The sequence below is a fragment of the Diabrotica undecimpunctata genome, chromosome 7 (genome assembly GCF_040954645.1).
Source record: "Diabrotica undecimpunctata isolate CICGRU chromosome 7, icDiaUnde3, whole genome shotgun sequence".
In the NCBI taxonomy this organism is placed as follows: Eukaryota; Metazoa; Arthropoda; class Insecta; order Coleoptera; family Chrysomelidae; genus Diabrotica; species Diabrotica undecimpunctata.
Genome location: NC_092809.1, coordinates 159,836,745 through 159,859,505, shown reverse-complemented (window position 1 = coordinate 159,859,505; position 22,761 = coordinate 159,836,745). Strand labels below are relative to the sequence as shown.

General features: G+C 30.4%; 1 protein-coding gene across 1 annotated transcript in view; it reads left to right on the top strand.

Moving 5' to 3' along the window:
* The first annotated feature begins 3,701 nt into the window (after window positions 1-3,701).
* Window positions 3,702-22,761, top strand: part of LOC140446097 (vesicular glutamate transporter 2.1-like) — an 83,077-nt gene continuing 64,017 nt past the window's right edge. Inside the window, exon 1 of the mRNA XM_072538629.1 lies at window positions 3,702-4,116. Coding sequence (XP_072394730.1) covers window positions 4,002-4,116 — 115 coding nt within the window. The 5' untranslated portion in view covers window positions 3,702-4,001. The remainder of the gene's footprint in view (window positions 4,117-22,761) is intronic.

Sequence of the window (22,761 nt, the reverse complement as noted above, 5' to 3'; positions counted from 1 at the left end):
GAGACAATACAAAGGTTTTAAGGACTCCTCCTGTTGCGTTTTTTTATTATCTATTATATAAAACTATTTGTAAAAACCAAAAGCGGTCTTAACTTTATGAAACTAGTAGGTTTTATCACTCGTAACTGTCTGAGACTATCTGTTTTGGTTCTAAGAACGATTTATTATGCTTTGGTCGTATCTAAAGTGAAATATGCATCTATTGTATGGTCTCCAAAATACCAAGTTCATTCTACTACATTGGAGAGATCGCAAAACAAATTTTTAAGATATTGTGCAAATACATTAAACATAGCATTATTAATGATGATTATACAGCGATTTTAAAAACACTCTACTGGAATTTATTAAAAACCCGACGAGTTAACTCTGATTTAGTATTTGTGTTTAAATTAATAAATGATTTAATTTATAGTCCTTAACTTCTCCAATATATTAGTTCCCTCCAGAAGTCTCAGATATATTCATATGTTTTATATACCTTTTCACCGTACAAATTATGGTATACATTCACCCATAGACCGAACACTGAAAATTATAAACAGGAACAATTTAGAAATATTTGGTGTCCCCTTGACTTCATATAAAAATCGGATAAAAAGAGAAAAATAAGAATAGTACATTCCTAACGTAACAATATCCAACAAACTTGTAAACGTGACGAAGGTCTAAATTTTAACGTTTTCTAAACACACAGTTTATTTTTTAACCACAAGATTAATCTTATTTTAATCTAAAGAATGTGATACTACAACATTACAGTAAAAAGTTTTCTCCAAAGTTTACCACGGGAAGCTGTTTACTTATAATACAATTTTAACAAATAAAAAAAATTCTTTTTTATTTGAAACCGATTTATTATCTCGTTTATAATAAACAGGTTTCCGTGATAAACTTTGTAAACTTTATACTGTAATATTGCAGCCATCCTATTCTTTAGATACAAGCAAGATTTAGTTTGTAGGTAAGAAAAAAACAATATGTTTCGAACATCAAAGCTTAGAAGTCTATGTATTCCGAAATGCAAGGATATATCAATTTGTTAATGGATATTTTAAATTGACTTTTGCAATATAAAAACAAAATGGAGTTTTTAAAATGCTTGAGTTTCAGCATGTGGATATGAAATCGAACTTTTTCGACAAAAGTCACACACTTAGTATGTTTAACGCAGAAACCACATACAATTTTAAAAAGGAAACGTCAAAATCCGTAAACAAGAACCAGAGATATAAAATAGAAAAAGGAACCAAGGAAAAGAACCAGAGATATACTTAACAGTTCCTTTCCCCTCCGTCACTTCCGCTAGTTTTAAAGTCGGTTGATTTTGAGGACTATATTTTGAAACTTTATGAACGATCTCGTTGAAAGGTAATCTCTTTCAAATTTGTCCCATTCAAACTTTATAGTATATTTTTTCAAATGAAGCTAATTAGATACCTATCTTAATTGTTATAAACAAAGATGATCTCCATTAAAAAAAAGGACTTAGTTCGTCCCAATTTTTAAGATAATAGCAATAATTTAAAAGAACACCTTGTCTTTTTAAAGTATGTAAAAAGTGGAAGCTGTCCAAATCGACATGTTTTTGCAAAATAATTTTGAAATGTTTAAAATTGTTTTTCTTCAACTTTTTTAATAATACTGATAGAATAAATCTTTTTCTTTCATAATCAATTCGTAGAATTGATAATTGACTTCATAATCTTCTGATTTATATTGTTGTAAAATTTTTTTTAATTTGGGATAACCAAAATAAATAACTTTGACCATTTGACCACTTTGAAATTTTAATCATACCAGTGGCGGCTTTTGGGGGTAGGTAGGATAGGCCGGGCCTACCCAATAATTTTAAGAGCTTCAAAATTGAAAAACATATTCAAAAATTATGTTAATACATGTAAATAACTTTTAAATGTACTAAATCACTCAATACATTAGCGTCAGTTAAAACAACTATGTTATTATATTACCACAGAAAGCATCGAATCGTATTAAGGCATTTTAAATATCATTAATAGGCCCGATCGGAACTGGCCGAAACAGCTCACATAAGATCCCCGTACAAAAAGCGTTTGAAGTTATGCAGCTTGCCGGACAGCGATTATTATTGTCGTGTTTATGCTTGCTGTTTAGGCACCAGACGATCGGGCCTACGGCGACCATCGTTGTCACTTGTAACGTAATTATCAAATTTTAATATAAATTTTCTTTTAAATTATGATAAAAAAATATGCAACATAATATATAATTGTAACATATTTTTAAACCAACAACACAATTGCAAACAAGTGCACGGTTGCCCAAATAAATTATAAAAAATTCGTAAAATTCGAAGAAAAAATCACATTTGCGTGATTTCTATATCGCCTGATTGTTTGCAACTTATATATTGTGAGATTATTTTATAACTGATACATAAAAATGTCTGAAATTGATAGAAAAAAAAATTATTATGAATGAAAGGCCTACTCCAACATTGCGCATTGACAAAAAAAAAATGGGAAAAAGGTGAGTACTTTTAATTTCTCTTGGTATGATGTCTACAAATGGTTGTCTGGAAGTATTACGAAAAACAGACTATATTGGTGGCCGTGATTTGATAGATGAAAAATTAAAAATCGCAAAAATTAGATACAACGCAGAAGTTAAAATGAACAGAGAAATCATTAAAAAATTAGTTAGGGGGGGTCGTGACCCCTCCCTCTGGATCCGTCACTGATTACACATAGCTATATGTAATTTGCTGGCTTGGCCTACCCAAAATTTTACCACACCAGCCGCCACTGAATCATACTTTCAGCACTTTAAGGCCCAACATTCCGTGTAATATAAATATTCCAAGTTCATTTTTAAAAAAGTTAATAACACTTAAAAAACCGAAATTTCTGATCGATCTTTCTAAGTAACAAATAAGGATAAAAACGTTTAAAAAGGCCATTTTGAAGGTTTTTATATGACATAAGTTTATTAATCTTAAATGTGTTTCAAATGCTTCACTTTGTGCTGATAAATGAAAAAAGTGAAAATTTACGGTTTTTGTGACCTTAATTTGTTAATAACTAATAAAGTCCAAAAACTCAACTACAGGAAATGAAAAATGGATGAAAAAACTGCAAACTACTTAAAACAACTGTCGTTTGCCTGGCCGGTTCAGTGTCACAAACAGGGTACTTTTTTTGATTATTTCCCTGCCCTATATGGGCCCATTTTAAGCAGGTGTGCCACATTGGTTGTAACTTGCTGGTAACAAACTCCATTGTCCTAAATGAGTCCTAACAAAAGTGTTATTCTTAAGTATAAAATTATACTATTATTCTTTCATGTAATTTATGAATAACGCGCAATATATAAATGCAATTAAGAACATCATTTAAAAAAATGCATAAAACATTGATTTAAATTATACTTGGGCGCGATATTAAAAGATCTTTTGCCTTTTATGAAACTTTTTTGATAGTTTTCTACAAATTTATATAAAAGTACATCTTCAATTTCTAGCTTTTCGTCTAGTGCAATTCAAAGCGTTCGATTCAAAGTTACATTAGTGCGATTTCCCCGACTATTGGGTTAATCATAAAAGCTGAATTTAAATAGGGTCGACTACTTCTGATGAAAAACCGGTGAGCACCCGTACTAACATATCTCTTTCCGTAAAGATGCGTACGCACTTCTATAATATAATTTACACTACCCGTTAAACTGAAATGTTTGGACCTCCGATTCCGACTCCGATAATATTCATTCAACTTCCTTGCGGTGGCGTTAAAATGAAAAGGCGTGTAGTTCAGAAATAAATATACATTTCTGACTTAAATTAATATAAATGATGAATGCAAGTATTTTTGTATAAAATTTCCTAAATAAGCAGATGTTGCGGACAGCTTTTCATTGAAAGTACAAATTTTAAGAGTGTCTAAAATATATAGTTTATATTGTTAACCCAGTGTGTAAATTGTGACAGTGGTTATATTGCATAGGAAAAGCAAAAAATTTGAAAAATGAGTTCTGCAGCTGCAGCACCGATGGAGCAATTTGAACAAGAGGATCTCTTAAATAAAGATCAGGCGGGGAATTCTGTTTCTATAGTTAGAAACCAAGAAAAATTTAGATTTGGTAAGTATGTACTTTAAATATATAGAAAATAAAAGTCTATCTAAACTATATCATATGTATGTGATGCCTACTTATCATAATGCCTTTAAGTTATGTAGAAGAATTTCATTTTATACGGTGTTAATCAAATGAAGGTTATGTTTAGGTTTTCCTACTTTTCTTGCAATAGAGATGCAATGATGCAATTGATTACTACGTTGTCAAATATCTCTAAATGTACAATATCTTATAGATATAGGTACTCTATTATTAAATAGAAATTGGAAATCACAAACGGTTGGGATTGGGTATAGTTATTACATTTCTGAAACTCTTTTCTTGTGGCATGTTTATATTAAATATTAATTTTTTGTGGATTAAACCACAATTAATTGTAATGAGAGCCGTTTAATGCCATAAAAAGAAATATTTTTTTGCTAAAGCTTGGTAGTTTTCTAAAACATAAACTAAACATGAAAATTGGTAAATTGCATTATTTTATAAAGCTGAATTTAAACATTCCACATTACTTACATCGTGGTGGAAATATTAAAAAGAGCTTAATGCAGTGGGTAGTTTTCGTTTATACACGTTAATTAGTACCGAAACAACTCTTTTTTAACAGCTTTTACGACAATAATTAGTATAGGTACTTACTTTGGTTTAAATTCTTTCCAGGTGTAATCCGATTCCATACTAACGAAGACACCTGTATTCACTAATTAATTATGTTTGTTATACACAAAAAGAGACTAAAATGTCACATTTAATCGGAGTTTGTTGCTCGAGGAATCTACTCGAGAGCAATTAAACAAGAGTAATTAAGTTTTTTAATTGCATGGGGTATAAGAGTTGCATTAAAAATTTTGATTTGTGTAAAAATCAGGCGAGGAATTCTTCTTCTATACTAAGTAGGTAGTTAGTTGTTCCTCATAGACATATATTATACTACTATGGCCATATATAAGGGCCCTAGTATTTACGAGATTTTATCTCCAATCATTTTAAGTTTTAAACAATTTGACCAGTAGGTACAGATCTAATAGTCGATTTTAACTAAAACACTTTTTTCATTGGCGTGCCTTCCGTTTTCCGAATTCTATAAATGATTGGAGATTACCAACTTCTAAATGAGTATCAACTGATTTTAATTAAAATTAATTTGTTTCTTTTTCAGTATTGTTATGAAGCTATTTTCTGGTGCATTTTAATAATATTATGTACTATTTTTATTAGAAGTTATCCAAAATTTCAGTTTAAAATACATTTATTTTGACGTTTCGATTTCCACTTCGGAAATCGTTCTCAAAATACAAATTAAACAAATTATTTTGTTACTTGATAATACAAAAAATTCTACAAATAATTTTAAATTTTTTTTCCTCCTTCATATTGACAATTCAGATATAAATAAGTAGATGACACATAATGATATTGTCTATATTTTTGAGGTGTCTTCCTAGGACGACTTTATTGGAAGATAGTTCATTTGATTGCACGAAATTAATTGTAACTTGAGAATACCTTTACGCCTTCCGTATAAAATATTGATAAGTACGAGGATTTACCCCATTCGCATAATTAAAGTAGCCGCTTTAGTCACGCGTCTACAATCATTATTCTATTGTTACTAACTAGTATTTTAAAATTATAAATACAGATTGTTTCATCAGTATAGAATAAGGATTACATACTTCAATAAATGAACGTTTTGGAGTGTAATTTTCCTCGTCACCACGGATTTGCTTGAAAATTTGGATTCAGGTTCCTCTAACCCTCTACTTCACTTTTGGACTTGAGCCCAGGGTTGCTTTTATTTGGGGGGTGAAAGCCACCCCTTCTCGGGGGTGAAAAAACATACGTTCAAAGTAAATCCTGAAATGAATAAATTGACTAATTCTAAGCAACTTTTATTTTATGGAGTTTTTTTGCTAAGTCAATTTTTGAGTTATTTGCTAGTGAAAATGTTCATTTTTCAAAATAAAAACCACTTTTTCAGACGAAATAACTCAATAAGTAAGTATTTCCCGAAAAAATATTCTTAGCAAAAATGTAGCTTATAAACAAATGGTGTACGTATGAAGCCTGTAGACCCAGTAGAAGCAGAGTTGTAGCTTATGAAAAGTCGGTTCTTATTTGTCAAATTCCAAATTGAATATTTCAACGTGAAATACCCAAAAAACACTTTTCGGGGAAAACTCATTAAAACTTCTTAAAAATGTTTAAAAAAAACTTTATTTGTGTTTTTTTTAAAAAGTTTCTAGCATCAAAACTAAGCGTGTTACGCTCAAAATAAATTTGGTCACATTTTTTTGGTACAAACATCGTAAAAATCACCCACTAATCAGAACCTCAAAAAAAAAATTAATCGTTCCTGCGTTATAATTTACTTTATTTATGTATTGTTTATATGATCTGTAAGTTTGGCCAGGTAAAAGTGTTTATTTTCAAAAAAGTTTGGTTTTAAAGTAAAAGAAATATTTTTGAAATTTTGAAAAAAATGCCTTTTTTTCAAAATAACTTAAAAAGTATTAAGTAGCGATACGAAAAATCTTGAAAAGTAAAAAATATAGGTTTTGCTTTTCTGAACATTTTGGTTTTTTTGGTTAAGATATTTCTGTTCAAAGTAAGTAACAACGCTTTTAAAAATAAGGGTTTAAAAAAAATAATTTAAATGATCATATTGGCTTTAAAGAAACCTACAAAATGGGTTTTTAAGTACGTCATAGCCTAAAAGCTAACTGAGTTACAAGCATCGTTTTTGAAGATGTACGGTCCAATGTTTCCACCAGAACATGAAGCACACCAAACAGTCAGTTTTTCTGGATGTAATGGTTTCTCAACATACATTTGAGGATTATCTTAGCTCCAAATAGGACAATTTTGTTTTTTGTCGTAGCCATTCATCCTCGCTATACAAAATTCGCTTATGAAAATCGGAATCAACGACAATCTTGTTTTGGACTCACTCGCCGGATCTACGCCGTGCTAGGTGATGATATACCTCCAATTCTTGCATAAGTTGGATTTTGTAAGCACGCAAAGCAAGATCTTTACGCAAAATCAAAGTGGATGGATCCAACTACGATGACAGATAGACCGATTCGGGTCTTCCTGTATGCTACGCTCTACAGCAGCAACAAATTCTTCTGTACGCACTGTACGACGTGTCTGTGGACGCATATTATCATTTAGAGTAAACTTGGTGCAAAAACGTTCCATGGTTAATCGAATTTCTTGCTCTGATAGACTATTATGTTGACTATAAAATGGACGTAGTGCGCGATACGTATTTCGAACAAAACCACAATTTTCAAAATAAATTTGTACAATTTGGAAGCGTTGTTCAGGCGTCAAGTCTATTCATGCTGAAATGCCAAACCAAACTTAACATAAATCACTTGACAGCTGTCAAAATGTCCGACCGTTAAAAAAGTGTTACCAATTTATATTTCTATACCTCTAAAAAACACCCCATATATATATATATATATATATATATATATATATATATATATATATATATATATATATATATATATATATATATAGGTATTGATAAAAAAAAATCATTAATCAATCATCTTCACCTATAACTATAGAATATTTATTGCATGCTTTTATTTTGAAATTTTTATGGCAATTACATGATGGCTTTTACCAAATTTCTATGTCTGGTGGTTTTCCAAACAGAACAATGCTATTAGCTAATAATAACCTCATCTTGAAAGCAATCATTTAGAACCAATATATGATTTTGCGTGGGGTTCTCAAATAATTATTCACAATGTATTACCAGTAAATTAGCAATTAATTCCTAGCGGTTGACTTTTCTGGTTTTAACCTTTTTGATACGATATATCGATTATTTCGGAGTGCGTTTTGCGCGAGGGGATAATGGGGTAGTTTTTTGAGGTTTGGACAATATACTAATCAACAACAATTAATTAGCAACAAAATATGCAGCCAAGATAGGCCCTGTAGCCTTTTTCATTGCCGAGATAGCTATGCTAACTTTACCGTAAAGTTAGCATAACTATTATTTCTTGGAAATGGTTGCAGCAATAAATTGTTTCTTAAAGTTCTTTTAATTAGTTTTTGGGGATTGGTCAATATACCAATTAACAGCAATTAATTAACAATAAAATATACCGCTAAGAAGGATACTGTAGCCCTTTTCTTTGCCGAAATATAGCTATGGCTATGCTAGCTTTACCGTAAAGTAGTAGCATACCCATTGTTTTTCGGACACAGCTACATCAATAAATTTTTTCTTTTCGTAATAAATTAGTAATAAATTATTAGTGTTGGTCTGAATTCGCCGTTATAAAATGGATATGCTAACTTTACCGACATGTTTTTGATGATCAATTTCTTTGGTAGTTATAACAGGCAAACGAGCTCATACACTTTCATTTCTATTAATTTATTTGGCGGGCATAGTAAGTTGTTAAAGTTTGATTCTCACACTCAAGTACAGACCTCATTGAGACTGAAGGTACTTAACTGAACTTTGCTGACACTCAGCTGACCAATACGTGTGACGGAATTTGTTCTTTATATAGTTTATTAATGATATTGGCAAATAAACCAGGTCGTCGTTTAACTTTCAATTAACTTATGTGTATAACTTACCATATAATAGCCTTTAGACGATTTAAAAATAGTTCCAAGCATAGTCCATTGACTGTGTAGTTGCTTTAATAATGTAAAATGTTGTTAATTGCATTAAGTATACATAAGTCCAAGTATTTAACAAAATAAATACCATTAAAGACGCTTTATCAGTTTTTATTCAAGTAATTTAAAACTATATGTACCTTGTTAATTCAATAGAATGTAGAATGTACAAGGTCAAGAAAAATAAATAATAGAAGTTGCTAATATTTCCATAATATCAGCTGTAAACACATGATGATATACAAGTATAAAGGTGTAGAAACGGGTTAAAATAATGATCGTTTTTATTGGATTTCTTTATTTCCAATTTACTGATTGAACCGTTAATATCTTTTTCCTTAGTTATCTTAAATATAAATTACAAGCAAAACCTCATGATACTACCCCGACATGTTAAGTATTTGGTCTTACTCTAATTTTATGTGAATAACATACATATAAAATTAGAGTTCGATGTTAATATTAAGAGTCAACGAAATTTAAAACCAAATTCTTACCGTATCGAAATAGCATCATGAGGTCTTTTCCTTATGATTTATTATGAGATCTCGTCACATTAATTTCCTTTTTTTATGTATACAATTTTTAGTGTTCCTTGGCTCAGGTAGTTGTTACTTCTTATGTGGATGTGTTAGTTGTTGCTCTGAAAATCGGGGTCTCCCGACATTATTGCCATTAAATGATTGCATTGCACGGTAGTGATCATTTCTTAAGTTAATTGTTTCCCATTCTAACTTAACTGTACCTTACTGATAAAGACAAAATAGTCAGAAATACGTACCTATTTACGGACTGGAAATGAATGAAAATAAAACAAAATACATGAACGTAAGCAAGAAAAAGAAGACACAAATGAGAGAACTGACAATAGATGCACACAGTTTCGAAGAGGTTGAAAGATTTAAATTCACTACTGAAAGCAAAAAATGTGTCAAGAATAGCTAAACTGAGAGTCTACGAGACAGTAATCAGACCCACAGTGATGTATGCCAATGAACCAGCAGGAAGAAAAGAAAGTAGAGATCTGGGAAAGAAAGGTGCTCAGAAAAATCTTCGGATGAATAAAGACGGCAGAGAATATTTGGACACTTGTGTTTTGGACCAGCAGAGATGCTTTGATATCAACTTCAGTTTCTGGAGGAAACTTCGAAACCAGATTTACACCTTACGAATTACTTTTTTACTCTGCAATAACGCGTAATATAACTTTTTCCATGCCTCTGTGGATATAAGGTTCCTATTTCAGTTTTTTAATTAGTTTTTTGTATAATGCATTCTTCAAATCTCGATTTTTATAGGCATTGATTTTTATCTTTTTTCCTTCAACCAACTAGCGATTTGATTGCAGGTTTATGGAGTCTTTTTTAATCCAGAATTTTTTACCTTTACTTACTAAAGTATCGTTAGATCTCTGAAATTTGTCCAATGTTTTATATGATTGACTCTTTAGATTATGTACAATTAACAACTATATTGGAAAAGTTCCTACGTCCGTTGTTAATGATAAAAGAACTAGTTTTTATGTATCACGTAGATGTTTATGCCCTGATGGAAACATCTTACAAATAATGCAAGTACCTCTGAACTCGTCCGAGGCCACACATGTATGATAACTTGTAACTATAGGTTATTCCACGAATATACCTACGACTGTTTTGGATTATTGCGACAACGAATATTTTACTGTGCAAGTAGAAGTATGAAAGTAAATTGGTCTAATTATTATTCCAATAAAAAGGATCTACTGTTAGTATGATATATATACTAAAATTATTTCAGTTAATAGATTTTCAGATAGTGACTAAATTTATTGTGAAATTTAATCCGAAAATAACAAAAATTTTTAAGCAAACGCTCCAACAAATAAATACAATGACGTCTATGAAGCCAAATGTGTTTATCAGACATTTGGGTTGGTTTGCGGTGAAATGTAAACACCAAAGAGGCGTGTCGGGTTTCTTTGATATTACACTATTTTATTAGTTTATTACTTTATTCGGTACTACAACTCTAATAAAAAGAAATATACTATTTTTAATATAAATGAAAAGAAATTGGCATAACGATGGTTCAGAAACCAGAAAAAGAATCTAATATTTCACTTTGTTAGTTTTAAATATTTGTTTGCTTTGAGTGGATGTACTCTTAAAAGTACCAAAAGTAACGGGTATAACATACCGGCTATTAATAGTTAAAGTAGCGAGTATTTACAGTTATTAAAAAGTAACGAAAATTTACATACAGTTTCATATATCGCCGACTGATTTTAATTTTTAACACCGTCCGTATAGAGGTGTCCGGTGAAGAGAGGTGACCGATAAGAAAGAGTTTAGTGTAGCGTATTTGTTTATTGAAGCCAAAAATACCGAGACGTGTTTTAGATGTAGACAACTTTATATTTAATGTACTTTCTTATTTAACTGCTGAGAAAACCAACGGGAGCCCTTTGCGACCAGTTCAGTCCGTACATAAACGTGTGTGTGATGCACTCTGTATTAGTAAAACAAAACTAAAGTCGGTAAAAAAAAGTGGACAAAGTGAACAAGTGTCGCACAATATAAAACTCGCCCCAAAGACTATAGATCTTCCCGAATGTTGCAAATTTGAAATCCGTGAGACAATATATAAAATGCGCGAAAAGAAACAAAATTAGAGAATAAGTAAGTTTTTTGGTGTTTTTAATACTAATTGAATATTCAACTAAATAAATTACACTATTTAATCACTTAAGTATTGTTACACTTCGTTTAAATCACTTAATTTAAAAACCAACTTGTATACAATACTAAACTCAATGATAGTAATTATATACTTCAGAATCTGAATTACAACTACTGTTCTATAAACTATCAACTCCATATTTATATCATAACTTCATATTTAAATAAATCTAAGGTTTATATAATATGTCATAACAGTATTTTAAAAATGGGGAGAATTTACTATTGTACAATTCAGCACATTGGACCAGTTAAATCGATACCTTAAACCGAATTTAAAACAGTCGTATATTCGTGGAATGGAGTATAGCAATGTTAAACACAAAACTCGCTTGCAACAAAAAAGACCTACAGGATAGTATTAAAACTAATACAATTTGATTGGCTAAAATTGACGTTTCAGTTATAAAGAGCTATGATTTAACAACAAATATTTATATAAAATTATCAGAAGTTTGAGAAAATGTTGTATTTTAAAGGTCATAAGTCGCAATTAACAAACTTAATAAACATTATAATTGACAATAACCGCAAAGATTATTTACATTTGTATGATAATATAGGCCAATAGTTTTGGTTCTGAACCTATTGTAGCATTTTTTTAAATTATTTTTATATTTTCCGGGATGAAATATAATAATTATTATTTATTTTTATATTATATATTTATTTATTGCTTCACAAATATAATTAGATAATGGGGTTAGATAATGTGACCCTTTAAAGAGTAATAACTTTTTTTTTACTTTATCAAAAAGTTTCTTTAGGATTTTTACAGAAATGTTTTTAATAAAATATTTGAACTATTGTTATTTTGAATTTTCTTTATCTAAATTATTAATTATATTCACATTCAAAATTATTTAATTATTTAACTTTAGGTAACATTATTAGTACCTAACAAAGAGCACAAAATCGCAAAGAATGGAGGAGTTTAAGGGAGGCCTATGTCCAGCAGTGGACGTGATAAATGAAGGCTGGATGATGATGATGAACATTATTAGTAGTAAAGTACAAACTAAACATTTGGAACTTTTTAATCTATATGGTTCATAAATTAAGCTATTTTCTTCACTTTTATCGTATTATTACTGCATATCTTTTGTAAGGTAAACCATGCGCCAATTAAAAAATAAAATACAAAAATGGGTTAAACTTACACAATATTTATACATTTAAAATTATTTCTATACTTCTTTTTAGAGTCTATTAACGTAATAACTTTTTGTAACATTTTAATATTTGGGTTATAAAATGTTTTTAAAACATAAGTGGCATATCATCTCGATGTTATATTTGTCAATTTATGTATCTCTTAAAAATAGAACAAAATAGCGTTTTATTTAATTCACGATGGTGTATAAAATAAACTAGACAAGAATGTATCTTGAGGTTTTTAGAAACCTTGTTCTATTTTTAGGATTTATATCTTATAATAAATATTTTTATAGTAAACAATAAATAGGGTTGCGTTTAATAAAATTTAAACTTATTGTAGGGATATCAACACTATGCTGAGTAATTACAGAACATTTTTTTTTTTTTTTTTTTTCTTTTTTTTTTTTTTTTTTTTCTTTTTTTTTTTTTCTGAAAAATGGCTTTGGCAGAGCCAATTAGCCAGACTTGTTTGTGTTTATTGTTAAAATCGACTGAATTTCAATTATTATTGATTGCAGATTCATAGTCAAATGTTAGTACTACATATAGCTAATATTTTTATGGATAGGTACATACATTTTGTTTTGATATATTTTTATTTTGTTTTTTTTTTATTTTTTTATTATTTTCTTGTTTTTTTTTGTTTTATTTTGCTGCTGTTTTGATTTTTTTTTTGTTTTTTGCTTTTTTTTTTTGGATTTATTTTTTTGTTTTTTGTTCTATTTGTTTTGTTCAATGGAGGTTCCACCGCTTCATTTTCCATTATTTGGACTGGAGTGGATTTTAAATAACCTAGGCATAATCTCAGGCATTTATTTTTTTGAATTTCAAGTTTGTTTAGATGTGTATTGGACGCTGATCCAAATAAATGACAGTTATAATCGAAAATCGGCCTGATCATGTTACGGTAAAACATCAAAGCAATATTTGGGTCTGCTCCCCAATTTGTTTTACAGAAAGCTCTTAAAATGTTTATTGAGTTTTCTGATTTTTTGACAATTTGATGAATGTGATCTTTCCATAACAATTTCCTGTCTAGATAGGTACCAAGATACTTAATACAGTTTTTTATAGGGAAATTAAACTTTCCCACATTAAGATTGCCTTGTGGAACTCTATGTTTTTGTGAAAAGTAACACACCTCAGTTTTTGTGTCAGAAATTGATAAACCTATTTCTTCATAGTACTGATTTACGATTTCTAATGTGACTTTCAACATTAAATTTATTCATATTATAAAAAAAGAATTTAAATATTAGGTTTATATGGGATTAAGACACAATTATTATTGGTTGTAATGAAAATCACGTTTTAAATTGTGATCCCAATAAAAAAAACTTTGGTTAGATATATATTGTTCAGAATTTGTATAATAATTTTTGTTTGACAACGATTTCCGAAGTGGAAATCGAAACGTCAAACATTTGTTAATTAAAAATGTGATTATTCATTATCACCAATTGTGGCTTAATCCCATATAAACATAATATTTAAATTAGATATACCACAAGAAAGTAGTTTCGTCGCCATTATTATGCTTTTATTTTTGAAGTTTGTTAATAACATGAATAAAAAATATATTGCAATAAAATGAAACAGAAAAGTAAAATTAGTATTTAATTGTTGAGGATCATTTGTTGGAAGTTTGAGTCCCATATTCTGTTATAAAGGCACTGATATATACTACTTATTATTTACATTTAGAATTATGTTACGCCTAAGACAATTCTTCAGGCGATTATGATTTTTTATAGCTTCCAGCTATCACAAAATAAAGTAAAATCCTTAGATATGTAGGTACACGAATATTGAAAAGTATTGGGTTGAGAATCAAGCGAAAAATATCAAAAGTGTATAAAGGACACGGAGAGTACGGAAAACGTAAGAATCGGTGTGTTTTTATTGGTATGAATAAATAGGAGACAAACCTTAAACATCAGAAGGAAGCAAGATCGATTAGAATGAATCTTACAAGATACACTGCAAACAGCAAAAGATTTGATATACTGAGAAAAATAATATATTTTTTTACTATAATTTGGATAGCGTCATATTGTCAAAGGCATAAGTTCGCTGTCACTTTAAAAATAATAATAAGGAATGAAGAAAGAAAAACAATAGGAATGTTCGTTTATTGCAGAGTATTGTGTACTAGCATTCTAAGATAGTCTACTATGTATTGATCATGCGCAGTAAAGAAATTTGAGTTGAAATATAAACTATATTCAAAAAATATAGACGCATATAGAAGGACAGTTCAAATGGGTGATTTGGTTACGGTTATAAAACAATCCTTAAGAGGGACTGCATAAACTCATGAAAGATGTAGTTAGGGGGAAGTGGGAAATGAGTACGAACGGAGCTATTTATTTAACTTATGCATCCACGCCTAATCAAATGTGGATGCTGTCGATTTGCAAACTTTTTTTTTGTTTTTTTCACAATAAAATCTTTATTTTTAATATATTTAGTTGTTAAATTTTTAACTTTAAAACTTAAAAAGGTATGATATTTACAATATTCAAAGTACTTATTTTTTTATTACATGTAAATAAAATTTTATAACTTTGAATTAAAAATAGGTTTGTTCCAACACTGCGAAAAACCGTCACATAACTTTTTATTATACTGTTCTTCTGCCCAAAAATTTACGAAACATTTTAAAAAAAAAAGTCAAAAAAAATTTTTCAACCCAAAATTTAATTTTCTCAGGACTTTTCATCAAACTTTTTAGACAATTTTTCAAATTATTTCATTGAACAATTGTCCTATTCAAAAAAGTATTCAATGAAACTTTTTACTACATTTTGAAATTTTCCATTTCGCCGAAACTTCCATTTCACCCATAATCTTTTAATAACAACAAACAGCATTCCTGAATTATTTTTGAAATATTTAACAGTAACTTGTAATGAATATTATTTTCTATCTGAAAGTTTTTACGCTGTATGGGTACTACTTAATCTTGTTTTAAAATAACAACTACTAGTAAAACATGATTTTCGCAATGAATAATGGTGAAATTATTATAATATAGTCATAAATTGATTTATACTTAATTGAAAATAAACTTGAATGTTTAAATCCCCTCTGGACCTGGTAATTTATATGGTGCAAACTAGTTTATTGCCCATTTGATTTTGTCTTAGTTCACCACTTGTTTCGCATCACGCCAGTTTTCCCTAGAACCATAAGCTATGATATCCATTACAGTTGCTGTCACGTGTCTAGTGGTATCAGTTTTGTTTGAGACTCACGAAAGTGCACCATGAGTGTATTCACCAGACTTATTTTGGAGCGAGGGAATACTTCTGTAAGGTTCTTTTGACAGAACTTTATGGAACCTTGACATTTCTGCAGTCTGTTCTATGTCCTATATAGCAATGCCCTCCATGATTCTCTTTTTGCCCTTCTAAGTTGTTCTATATTCAGTCCATGCTTTGCAATAATCGCCCCACTTACCAAATCTTTTGGAGCAATTAAATTTTCGTCTGACTTCTGTCTTTTAATTTTCAAGATTGTCATTCCACCAGGGTACTTTCCCGTTGAAATTCCTCACTATTTCCGGACAGTTATCTTTAAGCGCTGACATGACAATGAAATTGTACGGCGGCCATGTCTGCGTTCAATATGCCTTATCGTCCCTTTAATCTTACCTAAACAATATTCCAGGTCTGTTTGATATGCTTCCCAATTTGTTTTACGAGGATTACGATAAGTTTCCTTGATATACTCATTGCCTGTCTCGATGATCTGAACACACCTCATCTAAGGCATGCCATTTTTTAACAATTTGGTGTTTGTACTGCCCCAGGTCAGATGGTAGGCATTCATGTCATAGCCAATGATTAATTACAGTTCATTTTTCATGCAATCTCTCACTAACTGTTCCAACTACCTTGATGGTTGTTCGGGATCATCATATGCGAGATATGCTGATCTGAGAACTATCTCCTTCATAATTCATGTGCATCTATATTCTTTGATATATATTTAGAACGTCCCAGTACACATTCTCGGCGATAACAGAACATATGTAATGAGAAACTTTATTTATTATTTAATTGAATTATTTAATGTATACCTACTACTGGTGGGATAGTAATAGACACAAACAAACCACTTCATTATATATAAAAACTTTACTTGTGTATTTTTGTCGCCAGAAAATTATAAAATTATAAAACTCTCAAATATTATTTGTTTAAATGGAATATGTAGTGGTTTATGTAGGTCACATTCAATGTAAATGTTCTAATAATACTTCATTAATTTGCATTTCATATAGACTTTTCAGCTTTTATCATATTTTTTCCACAAATTAAGTTGCCACATGTTTCTATATAATATTTCTTATCTAAAAAAATCACATTACATATTCATATATTTATTTTAGGTTTGTTTTTCTACTAGATAAAAAGCAAAACATTTGATGTAGCAGATTTAATAGATTCTTTTTGAATTAAAATGTCTCATGATCTCATTTATCTCGCCTTGTTTTATCCTGAGTCTGTTACCAATGGACGCAGTAAGAATAATTTTCAGTTTGTATTCTACTGGTCTAAACAATTGACTGAACGCACAGTGGAATATATCTTTTAAATTACGGAGGTTTTTTGTCTTTTTCCGTACTATTAGTCCAGAGAAAAAAGTAAAAAGTACCCTGTTGGGAACTTTGACTCGGCCAAATATTTGACAAGCTTTTGAGTTGTATGGAACTCAATAAATAAAACCTCTATGTTTCCTGCAGTAGGTGTGCAGTGGACTTCTTTTAGTCTTTTAAAATATTAACAATTTAAAACCAAAAATGCATTTTGCAATTAAAAAGTAAAGCATTTTGAACGGATTTGGGAAGAGATGTAGAAAGAATGCAAGAACAAAATAATTAGTTTGCTTACCGCACATCGAAGGGAAAAAGGAAAAGTAAAAAAGAATCAAATCAAAGTGTATTAAAGGCTATTATATGAATCTCCTGTTGGCAAAAATCTTAATATTAGTGCCAGTCTCTCTTGCGGTGAAATTGCCGCAAGATATTTTAGATGCTCGTGACAGTATCTTGTCTTGATATTTTAGATGCAATCTTTGTTCATAAATATTCAAAATCAGTAGGCGACATCTAAGTAAAGTTTTTATGTTGGCCACTTAGTTGCTGAGATTTTAGTTCCACAAATAAAGTAGATCTTTTCTGATACAACTCAGTTTTCCACCATCGACGCACCGAACGTTTCTTCCGGTCTTCAGTTAATAAAACATACAAATAAAAGCAGCACCTACTGTCACGACCTCCCTATTCGGCATGTTCGTTGCAACTAATTAGAATATTAGAAACCAAGATTCATGTAGACGTTCATGTGACGTCCACACTGATGATAAATTACACGTAATCTTACATTACACGTTACACTCTTCTGGACCCGCTTTAAGACTCCTCTGTGCAGTAATATCTGTCGCCTCCAAATCTGTAATTCTCTAAAAGCTTAATTTTGCTGCTTGTATTTCGTAGAGAAAAATTAAACGTATTCTAGAATGCAAATTTTTATTTTATTGATTTGTCAATTTTCTGAAACAGTACTGTAGTTTCGATGGTGTTTTCATAATTAATGTTTAAATATTGTTGTTGCCAAATAAGTGTTATTCTTTATTATACATTGTAAATCATTTGAAAGTTGATTAAGAATTTGTACAACTATATCCAAACTCATGAACGTATAAATGAAGTTTCGTGTTAATTAGTCTTGCATACTAGCTCCAAGTTGTTTAATATATATATATATATATATATATATATATATATATATATATATATATATAGAGCAAATATATATATATATATATATATATATAAACCTAGAGCAAAGATTAATACTATTACAGGAATTAATAACAAACTCACCAGTCTTCCGGTTGAACCGCGTCGATTATCAATGCGCCGAGCTTTCGACATCCTCTTCGATGTCTTCTTCAGGGCTTCCGAGGTCTCAGTCTTTCGAGCCCTAGACACTACTAAACTGATCACTAATCAAATCATTACTGGTGCTGGGAATAGAGGACGGGTCATTTATACCGTCGATGGAGACGTGGCTGGGGTGGAGGTTGGCGTGAAGTATTTTTTGGACGTCATATAAGATTAAGTTACCATCTGCACCGATTTGAGTTCGACAGTTATAAGATGTTTAAGAGTCTCTTCAACGTAAAATACAGGTCGTTTGTCAAGTTTTCTTCAATAAATACAATCACAACAATCGCCTTTCCTAGAATAGTAGCCCACTCATTAACTTTTTGTGGACGTTGTTTCTGTATACTTTTCTTGAAAAAGATGCAGGTTTTTCTCACTACAATAGTGAAAGTTATCTTCATTAAAAAAATCATTTGCGCTTAAACAAATATTCGGTAAAATATACTAATATTCGCGTTGATTTGGCAAAGCAGATTTGACAACACTGTATTCTTCTATCAAAATCATCGTATGTATGACAAGTACTAAAGTATCAATAACTCACCTGTGGCTAGAGTCACTATTTGGATGCCTTTAGTTAAAAACAATTAACAAGTAAAACCGAGTTAAGAATACAGTAATCGTTAAAGTTTGTTAAAGGTTCTTTTTTTATTATTAAAAACTGTATTTTACAATTTTTTGAAGGAGTAGCAAAAAAGGGAAAATTTCAAAATAGAGAATTATTAACCTCACCTTAGGCAAGGTCTTATTACTTATTATCTTACATTTGAACGTGATATTTTGACAATTGCTGAACAATAAATAGTAAATTAGACTATTGAAGAGAAAATTAAACGTCTTTTTAAGTGATGTGCCACTCGACTCCTTTTCCTATTTAAAATTGTAAGATAAAAAATTTAGCCCCTCTCGGTGGTTCACTTTGAGATCTAAAAATATTCACTGAAAGTCTTTCCTTTCAAAATAAAATTAACCTATCTTTCTGATTTTTCATATTATTCATTATTCATCATGAAAAGACCAGTGGGAAATGTCTGAATTGTCACCCTGTATATCTATAGCACATTTTTTATTGTTTTCAATACATATATCTATTGTAGTCATCTATAGATATAAAAAATAAATATACGAGTATATCTACCTCTTTAGTCAAACATATTGATACAAATACAAATGTTTATCTGTCTACAGTTTTCTATCAACAACAATAATATATTTGCTATAAATACCCTTATAAAAGTTAACCAAATAACATTCCTGCGGAAATTCTCACGATGTCGAAAAATAAACAGGACATTGTTTGTTCAATATTTTAAATTCTATTTTAAAAAGTGGGTATTTGACGAATTGAAATAAATTAAAAAACGACGAAGCCGTGTTCCCCATGACGGATATAAAAATATTAAAACATTTAAAGTATCATAAACGAATAAATATTTCTAGAAACAATTGTACAAGTACAAGATAATAAAAAGATAAACCGTCATAATATTTGTATCTGGATAAAATGGGTAAATATCTCTTAATTTCCAATTGCAAAAAATTTACTCAACATTTGAATGATATAATACAACTAAACATGATTTTATAAAACACCAGATATGAGAAAATAATGTAACAGCCATCTGGCACAAATTTAGCAAAACAAAAAATATAAATTGAATACAATGCATACAGTAAATGGACACTTTCAGAGAAAATTCACAGAAAATTTCAGTTTTTAAAATTTGTAATTCACATCCTTCACTGCAGATCGAATTGAAATTTTAAAAAATTTAACAAATTAAAACTATAAGAAAAACCTATAGGAGTACCTATAAACAGTTAATAAAATTAAATTTTATAATTGCTTCTGTGTTTCTTTGTATTAAATGACAATTTCGTCCATGTCTTCATCCTCACCATCGTTAGATATATGCTGTTTAGTCTTAACAGCATCCTATCTTAATTTATTCGAATGAATATCATTCGAACAAATATAACATTTGATATTTTTTGAGTTATTTTGGTTGCTACAGTGATTTTTGGTAACTTTTTATTCTCCTTTGCGTTTCTTTTCTTGTTTGTGTTTTTACTATTCTTCTTTTAACCGGTCCTTTTTTCGTAACATTCCTTGATATCGTGCAGATGTAATAACAAAAGAAAGTCGTTCAGTGTTACGTTTATTTTTTTTTCTGCACATGAGAAGTTAAAAAATTACCCAACAATTTGTGCTGAACAATAATTTTACGTAAATAGACTGTATACGAGGATCCTCTAAGTATACATAGAGGAGTTCGACAAGGGTGCATACTTTCACCACTCTTATTCAACGTATACAGTGAAGTGATATTTCAAGAAGCTTTATTGGATATTGTGGAAGGTATTTTGGTCAACGGAAATAGCATTAATAATATTAGATATGCGGACGATACGGTCATATTTGCAAGTGACATAGAAGATCTACAGTACATAATACAACATGTATACAATGCATGTGAAAGGTACGGACTGCAAATGAATCTCAAGAAAACGAAATCAATGATATTCTCAAAAAAACCACAAAATGTAGATAACCTGATCATCAATAATACAACGATCGAAAGAGTAACAACATATAAATATTTAGGAACGTGGATAACCGAAGATGGAGATCAAACAAAAGAAATCAGATCTAGAATAGAAATGCCAAGAAACACGTTCATACAATTGAAGAACTTACTTTGCAACCGTAACCTTAATCTAGAGATCTGCACAAGAATGCTACGTTGTTACGTTTTTTCTACTTTACTATACGGCATGGAAGCGTGGACAATAAAACAGTCTGAAATCAACTCCTTTGAGAAAATTAGAAAGATTCAATATCTGGGTCATATAATGAGGGGCGAGAAGTACGTATTATTTAGATTAATTGTGCAAGGGAAGATACAAGGGACGAGAAACCCAGGACGACGCAAAATATCCTGGCTAAGAAATTTGAGAGAGTGGTTCGGTTGCAGCTCATTAGAATTATTCAGAAGCGCGGCCAATAAAATGAAGATAGCGATGATGATTTCCAACCTCCGATAGGAGAAGGAACCTGAAGAAGAAGATACGAAGATCATAAAAGTTTAAACTGATTGAAAACACTGGTTAATAGAAATTGGGCATCAGATCGAACAGCCCTATTGAGAGTATATAGGGTCTAAAATAGTTTACCAGTCAATTGGATATGCCTCAGACTCAACAACAATACTATTAGAATTGCTCTTGGAGCATTCCAGACAACTTCCATCTAAAGCTTACTGAATGAAGCCGGTGAGCCACCCCTACTTTACCGAAGAATGTATTTAACACTAATTTCAACATTAATTTCAATGATAAGTATATGAACTACTTTAATAATAGATCTCACACACCAAAACCTTAATATAAAAGAATTCGAATGTACTGTTCTGAATTAAATGTTCAATTTCCAAAAGTTTTTCCAGCAAACTCTGGCAACTGGCCTCCATGGACTACTGGGGAACCGAAAATAAATGTATCATTAAGCTTAAATATTAAGGATCAAACAAATCCAGCAATCTTTAAAGCAGAGCTGAACCTTATCGTGAACCAGCACTGAAATTAAAGCCATGCAAACTCTCTACATTCCATACAGAAAACATTAGAACTTGAGGAAGATCAAGAGAACCTGAGAATAGTAAATTTCTTGTAGATACCTTGTCACACTGGCATCGAAGGCAATGAATTGGCAGATGTAAATGTTCGCGATGCTATCAGTAACGTCGAATCACAGATCGAATATCGTAGTGTGGCAAATGATTTAAAATCCTTAATCCCTAAAAAATAAAGTGTTAAGTGCGTGGAACCGGGAGTGGAAAAATTCTCAGACTCTCAGACAAATTCTCACAGTTCTCAGATGAGTCATAGTAGGTATACACACGCACACCTATTCTCAAACAAAGCTCTAAAGTGTTCAATTTGTAATGTAGTAGATAGTATGGACCATTTCATAATTGACTGTCCTAAATATACCAGTGAAACGTGTATATGTCATTCCGAATAGCTTGCAAACGGTATTTGGAAATAATTTTGACTATAGAAAACTAATAGGGTATCTTCTTCTTCTTCTTCTTCGTCTGAACATAAGCCTCTTCAAGTCTTCCTTTCCATTGTTTTTTATTGTACGCTACT